The sequence below is a fragment of the Lontra canadensis genome, unplaced genomic scaffold (genome assembly GCF_010015895.1).
Source record: "Lontra canadensis isolate GAN:19392208 unplaced genomic scaffold, GSC_riverotter_1.0 scaffold1, whole genome shotgun sequence".
Taxonomy (NCBI): domain Eukaryota; kingdom Metazoa; phylum Chordata; class Mammalia; order Carnivora; family Mustelidae; genus Lontra; species Lontra canadensis.
In genome coordinates, this window is record NW_022630995.1 from 62,687,529 (window position 1) to 62,700,555 (window position 13,027).

Consider the following 13,027-nt stretch of genomic DNA (forward strand, 5'->3'; position numbering starts at 1 on the left):
TCCCCTCTAAACCCCCTGGCTAGGCTCTCACAGCATCCCACCCCACCCACCCACTACCCACCCCACCCACCCACTACCCACCCCCACCCCAACGGCAGCCGCTGCCTCCTCTGAGCACATGGGGCCACCCTGCTGGGTCAAGAAACAAGTTCTGGAAAGAAGAGGGGACGCGGTACCTGGCTGGCCAGCTCCCGCCGCAGGGCTTGCAGCGTCTCCTGGGCTCGCACAGTGGCGCTCCTTTCCTGTGTCACACGGGCACCCAGCTGCTCCACCATCCGGAGAAGGTGTCTTTCGGAGAGCTCCAGCTCCTGGATCCTGCAGCATTGAGGCAGGAAGATGCTTAATCAGGAGGCAGTAAACATGGCCCAATATTCTCACCAACACTGAGGCCAACCATCTTTTTTTTTTCTGGTCATTGGCCAATTTGAAATTCTGACAAAATCACATTTCGTGAAACATTCATACACATGTAAGATGATCTAGACTACGTCAGAAGTATCTACGGAATAATAATGCACCCTGCCTCAGGAATCTTAAGACTCTTCTTCCTAAGCCAGCAATCCCAAGTTCAGGCGATACCAACAAAGAACAGAGCCAGGGACCCATGGCGAGAGCTTTGTTTGTGTTGTTTCAATCAACCCTCACATTACCAGCCTGCAGGTGAGTTCCCCTACCGCTCCTTCACATGCCAGAAAACTCAGGATCCGAGAGGCCAGGCAACTCGCCCGAGGTCACACAGCATCCTAGAGGCCAGACTGACTCCCAAACTCATACTTTTAACCCTACGCTCTACTGCCCATGTGTTGCTTTAAGCCACCAAGTTTCAGTATTGTATTTTCGAAGCCCTTGGGCACCGATATGCTCAGAATAGGAAATGGACGATGGAGTACCATTTTTCAGATTAAGGACCAGTTAAATATTTCTACTCAGTGCTGCATAGAACAAGGAAGCAGGGAGACCTCCCCAAGGCAGGAGAAGAAATGGTGTGGCTGCCGTTACACCCTGGGCGGGCCGCCTGGGTTCAAGTCCCAGTCCCCTGCCATGTGACTGGACATGTGGGTGACCATGGAGACATCACTGAACTGCCCTACGCCTTCTTTTCCCCACCTGCAAGTTGAGGATAATACTATCACCCGATCTGGGGTATTGCTTTAAGGATTAAATACGTAAATATGTAAACACCATAAAATACATCACTAGTTTTTGATGCCGTGTTCCAAGATTCATTGTTTATGCACCACACCCAGTGCTCCATGCAATACGCGCCCTCCTTAATACCCACCACCAAGCTCACTCATCCCCCCACCCCTTGTCTCTAAAACATGTGAACAAACATGTAAACTGTGCCTGGAACCGTGAACACTCAAGGAGGGCAGAACTACTGATAGTCTTGCGGCATTTACGGCATTTATGTTGGAGAGGAATACGCATGATTGACAAGGTAGTTAAGACGGGACTGGGTTTTCTTTCTCAAATTTCTAACTACTCTCTTTGTTCTTTTTATCATAAATACTTAAAGAATTTTCTTTCCTTATTTCGGTGGAGGAGGAGCGCAGGGAGAGAGAAATTCAAGCAGACCCTGTGCTTAGCATAGAGCTCCATGTGGGGCTCGATCTCACGACCCCGAGATCACAACCCGAGCTGACACTGAGAGTCAGGTGCTTAACTGACTGAGCCACCCAGGAACCCCATAATAAATAGTTTAGGATTTTAACTCTTTCATCAGAATGAAGCCCAGTATACACTACCAACCTTTACTGTACTCTGGCAAGGTAACACCCATGGTCAAATTAACGCACTGTGCATTCAGATCCTGGCTTCCGCTCTTAGGGACCCTGGATAATGCACTCTGTCCTCCCTGCCCCAGCTCCGCTCATGCAGGATGGGGTGGCCCACCTTCTGAGAACAGAGGACACAGCCCACATTTCCCCACAGGTAGGTCCAGGATGACCCGTCCCAAGTGGCCTCACCCCGGGCCCCAGTCCCAGAAGCCCCCTCCCCTCCATCTCCTCCCCTTCCACCACTCTCCTTGCATGGAGGGGTCTCCTTTGGTAGGGGTTTCCCACCATTTTCCCTGGGCCTGATGACTTTCTGGTTTTCACTGCCAACTTTCTGGAGAAAGATTTGAATCCACAACCATGTGGGGTTACACCGCAGCTCTTTCTGAGGCTGGGAGGGCCCTACCTTCCCTGGGTCTCAACCCCAGGGCTGACGTGTGTCCCCTCAAATTCATATGCTGAAATCTTGCCCTCCAGCCCCTCAGAACATGACTGTATTTGGAGACAGAGACTTTACAAAGGTAGCAGAGTTGCCATGACGTCATCCAGGTGGACCCTGATTCAATCTGACTAGGGTCCTTACAAGAAGAGGGGATTAGAACATGGACACGCACAGAAAGATAGACACGTGAGGACACAGGGAGAAGGCGACCATCTACACACCAAGGAGAGAGGCCTCAGAAGGAACCTGCCTGCACCATGAACTTGTGACTTCTAGCCTCCAGGAGTGTGAGATAGTACGGTTCCGTGAAGTCTCCCAGTCTGTGGTTCTCCGTTAGAGCAGCTTCAGCAAACTAACATACTCAGCATGCAATTCGGGGGTGGGCCGGTGCAGGTGGCAGAATGAGTGAGTGATCAATGAATGAATGAAAGAATGGAGGGATGGCTGGACAACCTCATCAAGTAACAAAACTACTTTCTTGCTATGTGAATTCCTACCTGTAAAAAGTCTTACGAAGAGGAAAAAAGATAAAAAGCACATGTAAATACACATTTAACAGCTTGCCTTTATTAAAATGAAGGAAAATACAAGAAAATGGTGAAGTCCCAGATAAATCCAAGATGCTTGGCTGCTGGGATCATGGTAAGCCTGTCAGGGTGGATCCCAGGTGTGACCATCCTGCATCTCCATGTGGGATTTCCCCCGACATGCACACAGGACCCCACCTCACTCTGCTGGGCTCTGTACCGGATAACGGTCAGGAAACAGCACAGGCTAAGAGGAGGACCTGGGCTCGCATCCCAACCTCTGGACCCTGTCACTTCCACCAGGAGAACAGAAACCGAGGCCAGGAAAGTCAATAGTGAGAAACAAGCGCAGAGAGTCTGTCATAAAGATGACGGAATTGCTAAAAGGCCAGACAGAGAGGACTGGCGACCCAGAGATGAGCCCCTGCCAGGTGCCCCTTTGCCCCTGCAGATTCTGGGCTTAGGAGATGATACTGGGTCTAGAAGCCAGCCACCAGGCAGGGGAGGACCGGAGAGGACACCCAAAGCATGGCTGGGACACTGCGGATTGTCACCCTGAGCAGGAGAGGGCAAAGTACCCTGGCCTCTCCCTTCCTCCTCCACTCCTCCCTCCCATTGGCTGGGCTTCCATGGAAGCCAGAGTGCGGAAGCCTGGGACATGGTGCAGGCTCAGCCCCTGACGTGCAGAGCAGAGGACAGAATGGAGGAGGAACCAGAGGGGAGGCTGCCCCAGGCATCACATCCTCAGCTGCAGACACAAGTCAACATACCATCTAACCCCATTAAGATGCCCAGTTGTTGATCGTTCAATACACCAAGAAGATCCAAACGTCTTATTTACCTGCTCCTTAGCTCGGACTCAGACATCACGTACTGGTCCACAGCAGCCAACAGCTTCTGCTCAGAGGATTCCAGCTGCTTCCTGAGTGTGCCTGGGTCCACATCAGGGCTTCCAGCAGCTTCGTCCGCAGGACAGCCCCACTCTTCACCGCTGTCCTCCGCGTCCTGAAATACCCAGCACGTGTCGATCTTCACATCCACATTCATTACGTCAAACCCATCGCTGCTGGGTGCCCTGACCACATAGCTGAAACTCTTCTCCGTCCGTCCTGTAGCTGTGGGCTCCATCCCAGACAAAGGTCACGGGTCACGGCTTCGTAACAGTGAGTAGATTTGCAGCACTGACTTTCTGGAGATTTCCAGGTGCCTGTGGGGCCTTCAGATTGCGCAGAACACCCTTTGAGGAGGGCAAGAACAGGTGAATTATTCACGAGTGGGCCTTGGGTTTCACTCACACGCATCATACAATATGAATGACGTCCTCTCCGTTTACAAGCTGGCAGGCCAGAACGCACCCAAAGCAAGAAAACATCACAGAAAAGTCACTTGGAATTAAGTGTTTAACCATGGGGCGCCTGGGTGGCTCAGTGGGTTAAAGCCTCTGCCTTCAGCTCAGGTCATGATCCCCAGGCTCCTGGGATCTGGCTCCACATCAGGCTCTCTGCTCAGCGGGGAGCCCTCTTCCCCCTCTCCCTCTGCCCATTTGTGATCTGTCAAATAAATAAATAAAATCTTAAAAAAAAATAAATGTTTAACCATGCGCACAGAGAGGTAAACTGAAATTTCCAGGCAGGACCATCAGAAATATAAACTCTCAGTGGTGCAGCTCAAGTCCGACCCTCAAGCTCTATGCCTCCTCTCTGAGGACAGGAAACGTTGATGAGGGACCTAGAGTTAGTGCTGCACTTCACGTGTCACCTGAGATCTTGGTCACGTCACCCTAGCTGGTCCGACTGTGCCACTAACCCTAGGAGGTGGGCATTATCATACCCATTCTGTAGATGGTGAGACAGAGGCTCCAGAAAGTGGAGGGCCTTGTCCAGGCCTCATCTAGGAGAAATGCTAGAGTCAGGATTCAAACCCGGCTCTGAATCCAAAACTTGGGAGGTGAGAAATGAACACGTCACGAGCCCGGCAAGAACAAACATGTCCTGCGGGAGGGAGCTGGGGGCTGGAGGCACTTGGGATGGTGGACCTCAACTGGAAGAGGTGGGCACAGGATTCTACCAGGCAGAGGCAGCCTGGGTGTCCCAGCCCCATGGCAGCATCAGGACAGATGAAGGGAGTGGCCAGCCCTGTGGGTGCTCAGAGGGAAATGAGGAAGGACAGAAGGTGGCTTGGGGCCATGTCCATGTGGGCCTTGAGCTCAAGGGTAAAGACTTTGCCCCCTCTCTGGAGGGACTGGGGGGTTGGTGTATGGGAGTGTTTAAAGGCTGGGAGGGCCTGCTCAGATGTTGCTTTGAGGATGGAGGTCTCTGGGACATGCAGGAGGTGACAAGAGACTTTTTCCAGCTTTCTGACCCAGGGATGTCTCTCTGAAGGGCCTGGGGACCATCTCTTTGGAATGTAAACATTCAAGGAAATTAGAACCTCATCTCCCAGGTCCTGTGGGAGGCGAGGGGCGGGACTCCAGGGGTGCCTGCCTCCACACCCCACAGCCACCCTGGCATAAAGGCGAGAAAATTTCATTCTCCTTTGTATAAAAAAAAAAAAAGATGAAAATTGAGAAGAAGATTAAACCTTAAGAGACGCTGTTAACTCTAGGGAACAAGCTGAGGGTTGCTGGGGGATGGGGTAACCGGGTGTCGGGCATCAAGGGTGGCACGTGATGTGGTGAGCACTGGGTGTGATATGCAACTGATGAGTCACTGAACTCTGCCTCTGAAAACAAAAGCAAAAACAAACCAACTCAACAAACACAGAGGGCCACCCCGATGGCAAGGTGGATTTAGGGTGACCAGTGGGTAACAGATGGCACTGTCAAGTCCTCTTATTGGAGAACTGATCGCTATTATCCTGAGGACACGTGCAGGATGGATTGTAGCGGCTTGGCTAGTAAAAGGGTGAGATTTCTTTCTGTCTTTGCAAATCTCTGAGCAAAGCACTTGGAATGTGCATCACACTCTATTTGCTGTTCCTTTAAGAATAAACGTGCTTTCTTTCTTGTCTACCTCCATGGAGAGGTTTTCTGGGTTGGGAGATTTTTTTTTTTTAAGATTTTTATTTATTTGACAGATCACAAGTAGGCAGAGAGGCAGGCAGAGAGAGAGAGGAGGAGGGGGCAGGCTCCCCGCTGAGCAGAGAGCCCGATGCGAGGCTCGATCCCAGGACCCTGGGATCATGACCTGAGCCGAAGGCAGAGGCTTTAACCACTGAGCCACCCAGGCGCCCCAGGAGATTTTGTTTTTAAGTGTACTTCTCCATCTGTGACCAGTGTTCTAGGGTGACCCACAGGGCTTGTGAGAGACACAGACTGGCACAAGGTGATGGGTTGGGTTGTCAGCTGAGAGGGGATATAGTTAGGCATCTGGACCACGCTGTCTGGGGCTGAATCTCATCTCCAGTCTCAGATGGGATCCCGGGAAAATTACTTAACTGCTGGGCATAGTCTGGGGAAGCATAGTATGGGGTCTGCAGAAGCCCCGCAAGAGCTCTTAGACAACCTCAGGGAGGAGCACTCTCTAGCTGGTAGACCTCTAGCAGGTTCTGGTTGAATGTGAGAAAACAGGCAAAAACAAACATGTCATTGTACTGGGACCATCGGGCAAGATTCCACGGGTCACAAACTGGCTATGGAAAGTGCTGGAAAAGCAAGAGACCCAGACTGGGAGACTTTCAGCCTATAGGCTGAAAGGACAGGGAAGAAAGGGGGAAGGAGTGGTCAGTGGGAGGAAAGCTAATGAATTTGCTCAGATACGTGTTGAGCTCACGCTAAAGCACAGTGTTCATCTCTCCAAGGTTACCAGGGAACCCTAACAAGGTGCCCCATGCACCTATGGGCTCCCCCCCCATAGGGCCACAAACTGTGCTGGGAGCAGTCAGGAAATCCCATGCCTTTTGGATGAGCTAACCCCAGAAGCATCAGTGTAGCACACACGCCCCACCTTTTGCATTTCACAGAAGTCCCACTCACGACATGCCAGAGAGGGCAATTATATCCGTGAGCATTGGGTGCCAAGATGAAGGAGGGTCAGCAGCCATGTCCTTGTGCCATATGTGGACCCACTCGTCCCGGCTTGACAGGGACTTACCCCACTTTCAAACTAGAAGTCCCACATCCCAAATGAGGACGGCCTGTCAGCCTGGCTGGTCTCCTGGCCCACAGCACCACCGGAATGGTATGGGGGGAGGGGCACAGGGGTGAGCCCTGGACTTCCCTGCCCAGCTATGCACAGGTTGCCACTGGTCACAGAGGAGGCAGGAATGAGGGGGATGGGCTGCACCACGTACCAGGAACTTGACAGGGCTCTCCCTACAGCCTCCCCAGCAGATCTGTGAGGAGGGTGGTGGGAAAGGATGGACCCGACCCTTTTCCTTCCTGTACAAGACACTGACCCAGGGTTTGCCTGACCTTGTAGTTCTTCTGTCCCGGGAACCACACCCATGGAGGACTTTGTGCTACAAGACAGCCATGAGGGGTGTACATCACCCTCCCGCCCCAGGAATGGAGGGCTGTGATGAAGTCCAGGTACAGGTCTGCTGGGCCACCAGAGCTCTGAGGTCCCATGACTACAATGCCTCTTGGAACTGGCCTGTCCCTGGCAGGAACTTTGGAAGCAGTGCCCAGGACAGTCACAAGAAAACACTGACTCCTACTGAGGACTTGGGGTTTCGAAGCCAGGGCCGCCCGCATACCTGCTTGTGTGTCTCACTCCCTTGCACCTGCGCTGTCTCAGAGAATGGGTCCTGGTCCCCCAGGGACTGGATGGTCTCCTTTGTGGACAAGTCCCATTGAGGGAGCCATGGATACTGCCTGTCACATGTCCTGCCAGGATCCAGGAGTCCTATGGGTCTGCCCAGTTATGCCTCACGGAGACAAGAGGCAAGGCACTGCATGGGAACCATCACCCCCATCCCCATCTTCTGAGAAGAAGTTATGACTCAGAGCAGCAAGTACTTTGCCTGTATCTGCCGTGGGAAAAGGGCCAGGCTGGGAGTGGACCCAGACGGGTCTGACTTCAAAGCCAACAGCATTCCTGTCCTGTTGTCTGAGTAGGAGAGCTGAGCAGACAGAAGGATGGGGACAGGAGGGCATGAGGACCACACTCCTGGACACTCTTGCAACAGGAAGGAGACAGACACTCGGTGCCACAGAAAATCTTCCGAGACCCGTGTGCAGCTCCTGGACTTCTATCTACTAAGTTAACAAAGCAGGGGCTCTTGGTGCTGCCTGGAGCCCAGTGGAAGCAGACGGGTGTTCCTTCGCACTCACTGCCTGGTTCCACACTCCCTTCGTTACCCAGGATGCACAGTTGTCTGTCTTCAAGCAAAGACATCGGTTCATTCACATTTGGATACCAAATACTGGTAAGTCACGGGGGCTGGTGTGGCAGGTGCTTTGGGTTTAGATTTCAACAGAGAATGGTCACTTCTCAGCCGTCCTGGTGTGCATTTGCTTAGAGCCCCTCCCCCCCCAACTCTTTGATATGGTTTGGACATTCTGCCCCATCTGGCGGGGGCACATCTTCTGTGCCCACTGCAACCTTCTTTTCCATCCTTGGTTTGCCCTTCTGAGAACTTCCAGCCCCTCTGCTGGGCTCCCATCTCAGCAGGGCTCCTCAGCGGCCTCAATCTCAGTCACTCGGTTTTCTCCAAAGGTTCTTGTTCCTAGAAATCCTGGGGTTGCTCTCGCAGCCGGTCCTTGGGATCAGCCCATCCCTGCTGGTTCTCCTAGGGCGCTTGTCCTCTCCTTTGCACCTTCTGTTTCCCTTCACCCCTCCTAATTTCACATGTCTCCTTCCAGAAGTTTAGGAGAGAACAGTAGCACGAGCAGGGGTTTCTCTGGGAGACGCTCACCCACCTACCCCACCGGCCCTAAAATAACAGCAGCAGCAACACCCCCAAGCCAATTCCCTTCCCAGGGGCTCCCTCTAGGGCCGACTCTCGCCAGCTCCTGCCTGTCCTCCCTGCTGCCCCACTCCGTCTCTTAGGAGGTTCCATTCTGAGGCCAGGCTCCTGAGGTCAGGGAGGGCTCCCTCCTCCACGATGGTGAGATCGCGGCCCTGGTGTCAGAGGGAGGCTTGTTCCCCACGGATGCTCCATGCTACACTCCACCTTCTAGCATTATCCCTCGACAGTGCCCTGCAAACTACAACCTAGATGAAAGGCCGCCTGAGAACGGTGTGGTCTGTGTCCACCTTCTCATTCCTCATTCCATGTGGCCCCAGGGACAGTCATGCTCTGGGACTGTCACCGTGTCACACCCACAAAAGTGATGGAGCCTGTGGCTTCTTTCTTGGAAATCTGAGGTCCTAGGATCTGCCCTCCACAGTGGGTGACTCTCTAGTCCCTCCTCAGAGTCCTGCTTGTTCTCTCTCTCTCTCTCTCTCTCCCTCCCTCCCTGGTCATCATCTAATGGATCTGAAGGGATTTGCTGACCAGGGTTTGAACTTGGGTTCGAATCACACGGACTTTTGCAAGTCACTCTGGCTGACAGATTCCAGGGTACACAGAGCACAGTTCATGGAGACATATGTACATAGGTCTATGTCCAGCTGGACATGCCCCCGTGGCCGGGGGGCGGGGGACATGCAGAGCAGGGACAAGGACTCCGGCCCAGCCCCTGACAGTGCAGTGGCCCTCCAGTGACTCAGTTTCTAGTAATTGCACTTAGTTTCCTGGTATTCAGGTCTCTGCCCCTCAGGCTTGGAACGTGCCAGAGTGGGGACTCAGATGAGGCCCCGAGCTTGACAAAAATCCCCATCGTCTTCAGGGCTCCTGCAGCTCGGCCCAGCCGGGACCCAGCCATGGATCCAAAAGGCCTCCTCATCGAGTACTCGTGGATTCTGTGTTCAATCTCTGGCTTGAAGTAGCTTGTTTTGCTGTTGAAGTTTGCTTTGAGTGGGGCTGGGGTTGCCGTGGGGACTCAACATATTCCATAAGCAATTTTTCTATCCTGTAAGATTAAAAAATAATTTGCAGTGTTGTAAGAATTGAGGGTTAAAAAAGGTTGGGGAAGCCCCTGGCTTACCTGCCCCACCGGCCCCCTCTGCTGGCCCAATCTCTCCAGCTGAGCCCACTGAGAGACTTTCCCTGACAATGTAGGGTAAGAGGAAACAGGACTCAGATGGCCTGTCCTCCAGTACCTGACCCACCCCCCTCACGGTTACCCTCACTCCCCATCTGATTAGACCCGGGACCCTCCCTTCACTCACTACACAAACACTGCCTGAATGTCCACCACGTGCCAAGCACTGACCTAGGCCATGGGACCCAGAAAATACAAGGCAAATCCCTGGGCTCAGAGGCCAGGCTCAGGGCTCCCATGAGAATATCAGTCAGGGAAGGAACCAGCAGCAGACCTCAGCCTGGGGATCAGGCAGCTAGTAGGCACTTTGGGCCTCCTGAGAGCTCAGAGGGCTCCCAGCCGGGGCTAGATTCAGAGGCAGAACTGTAGATCCAGCGGACCTGGAAGAACCCCACCACCCCACCCCTTAGCCCTATCCCCAAGGAGGGCACTCAGAGCAAAGAGAATGGGGGAGGACATGTGTGCCCAAGCAGGAACTTGGGTGAGAGCTGGGTTCTGGGGCCAGGCAGGGCAGAGAAGGACCAACTGCTCTGATGGCTTCTGTCCCAGGTCCCTGAGCAACAGAACCAGGCACAGGGCTGGGGGGCAGGGAGCTGGGGGGCTTGCCACACAGGCTTCCTGGGTATTTTATATTCAGGTCATGGACTTGCCCATCAGTCCACTGCTCCTGAAGACCCCTGACCCCAGAAACCTGCAATGGTCTGGTCCACAGGCAATAGAGAACAACAGAAACTAAGCCAGAATAGAAAGAAACTTTGGAAAAACCACAACCCCCAGCCCTTTTGGAAGATGAACTACAACAGGGCAGCAACCAGGTCCCCACTGTCCCTTCATCACAACGAGCTTTCCCAACCTCCCTGGAGGGGTGGGACTCTCCAGCGACCCCTGGTGGCCCCCCTCCCTCATCTCGCCCCAGGGTACTGGGTCCCTGAGGAATCTGACACAGACCACCTTCCCCAGAGCCTTGTCACTCAGGGAATGTCATGGTCAGAAATGGGAGAAATTCTCCTTTCCGTAAAATCATCATGTTTATCTGTGAAACTGAAGGGATACCAACCCGAGTTCTTTGCTCACTGAAGTCATCAAGGCCACAGAATGAATGCTAGTGAGAAAAACAAAAAAAGGAACAAAAACTATAAAATAAGACCAAAAGAAAATGAGGGGGGGGGAAGAAAAGAAAAGAAAAAGATGTAAGATACGTAGTATGGGATTCAGTGACACATTTCACAAGAACTACCACCCTGGGGTCGGGTTCAGAAGGAGGCCAGGGAAGTGAGCAGGCCTGGACAGTGACATCATCAGGAAACCCAACCTCCAGAGTCCTCCCGCACTCCCAACTGCTCTCCCCAGACACCCAGCTGACTCAGACAGACCCAGATACTTTCAGTGTTGAGACGTGGCTTTCCTGCAGACGGTGGCAGGACACGTTACAAGTGGAGGAAGGATGCTCCCATGGTCATAGCTGGTGGCTCCCACCAAAAGGCCGGGCCTGGCCTGCGCCCAAGGACCCAGTGGGCTCCCTCTAGGCCACAGGACCCCCAGACCCATCTGCCCATGAGCAGAAGCACACCCCCTGCCCCAGCACCATCCCTGCCAGGGCCCGCTCTCCAAAGAGACCATTATTTAAAATCTTTGGTGCCAGGGCACCTGAGTGGCTCAGAGGGTTGAGTCTCTCTGCCTTTGGTTTGGGTCATGATCTTGGGATCCTGGGATCGAGCCCCGCATCGGGCTCTTTGCTCAGCAGGGAGCCTGCTTCCCCCTCTCTCTCTGCCTGCTTCTCTGCCTACTTGTGATCTCTCTCTCTCTCTGTCAAATAAATAAATAAATAAAATCTTTAAAAAAAAAATCTTTGGTGGCATTCAATTCATCTGCTTTAAAAAGAAAAAATTAGTAGGGGAAAAAAGTGGCCTTAAAGGAAGGAAAAATTATACAGATTCAGTTTGAAAGTAGATCTCTCTTTCTGGAAATGAATCCATGACTCGCTTTGCTCCAAAAGGATTGTTGCTCATTGGGTGGAACCTGTCGGAGCGCCATCCAGGGTTTTGAAAGTGGTTCTCCCTCCCACCATGATATAACTCCCTTAAATTATTTATCAAAAAAAATTAAAATCCAAACAGACAGCCACCAACTTTTACACAAGTTTTGGAATCACTGGAGGTTGGAGCTGGACAGGGCCTGTGTGGAGTCACCCAGCTGTCATTTTCTACATGGGGAAACTGAGGTCCCGGGAAGGGGAAGGACTTCCCAGAGAGGTGTGGCAGGGAAAGGTTCCTGGCCGCCGACATGAGCCACGGACAATGGGGCTTCAGCCATTTTCCACTAGCAGCCCCAGGGAAATGTGTGTGGGTGCTTCTCATCCTACCGGCCCAACCAGGAGTCTGCATGCTGTTTGCTCCCCTCGGCAACTCCTTTGTGACGAAAGGGCACAGACCAACATGCAAACGCTTGCTTTGACAAGACCAGAGGACATAAGGGGGCTTTGCACATCGCCCAGGACCCACCTGCCTCATTTTATGTGTGTGACCAGACAACAGTGGCATGCTTAAAGTCTCTTTGCTGTCCTTTCCTGCTCTGTGACCCATGTTGCTCACTGGAGTCCTAAAGCCCAGCTTGGGTGCTGAGACACACCCCCATGCTCATGCAGTCCTCACAACCACCCACAAGATGGGGAGAGATTTGAGCCCCCAGGCCAGGGCAAAGGGAGAGATCCCCCAGGGTTCCAGGGCTGGCCTGGGGCAGAGCTCAAACATACCTGCCTGCGAAGCCAGGTTATCCCCAGAGATTCTTGGATGGAATTAGACTTGACATTCCCTTGGGACCTCAAAACAGCCCCAGAAGATTGCGGGGTGGGCATCTGGCCGACAGAGACACTAGGCATCTGCTTAAACCAGAATCCCACAGGGGTACCCAGGACTCTAGCACAAAACCCGCCTGAATCCCTGTGCTGAGCTAGCCAGCCATGACCCTCTGCTGCCCCCTACAGGACAGCACCGGCCGTGCAGGCTGGAGGCACTGAGGGTCTCTGTGAAGAGGAGGTACAGGAAGGTGACTCTTGCATCCTCTCAGGAAAGAAAGGGGAGAAGCTTCTGAACTGGCTTAGCATCATCTGAAGAGCTGTCCCGTCTGTTTGGGCCCACGGTGTCTGACTGTCTCCAGGATGGGGAGGGGCTGTTTTCCCATTTGTACATATCTG

The 13,027-nt window shown here is 53.0% G+C and overlaps 2 protein-coding genes across 4 annotated transcripts in view; both read right to left on the reverse strand.

Annotated features, from left to right (window-relative positions):
- Positions 1-7,884, reverse strand: part of CUNH4orf50 (chromosome unknown C4orf50 homolog) — a 43,780-nt gene extending 35,896 nt beyond the window's left edge. The window contains exons 1-3 of the mRNA XM_032855312.1: positions 7,443-7,884; positions 3,589-3,984; positions 177-315 (exon numbers count right to left, since the gene is read on the reverse strand). Coding sequence (XP_032711203.1) covers positions 177-315; positions 3,589-3,875 — 426 coding nt within the window. The 5' untranslated portion in view covers positions 3,876-3,984; positions 7,443-7,884. The remainder of the gene's footprint in view (positions 1-176; positions 316-3,588; positions 3,985-7,442) is intronic.
- A 1,269-nt stretch (positions 7,885-9,153) lies between these two features.
- JAKMIP1 (janus kinase and microtubule interacting protein 1) overlaps positions 9,154-13,027 on the reverse strand; it is a 67,594-nt gene continuing 63,720 nt past the window's right edge. For 2 of the 3 annotated variants that reach the window (XM_032855342.1, XM_032855324.1), the window contains 2 exons: positions 10,892-10,936; positions 9,154-9,702 (listed from right to left, as the gene is read on the reverse strand). In XM_032855342.1, coding sequence (XP_032711233.1) covers positions 9,673-9,702; positions 10,892-10,936 — 75 coding nt within the window. In that variant the 3' untranslated portion in view covers positions 9,154-9,672. Of the gene's footprint in view, positions 9,703-10,891; positions 10,968-13,027 lie in introns of all 3 variants that reach the window. The other variant, XM_032855333.1, reaches the window with a different exon arrangement.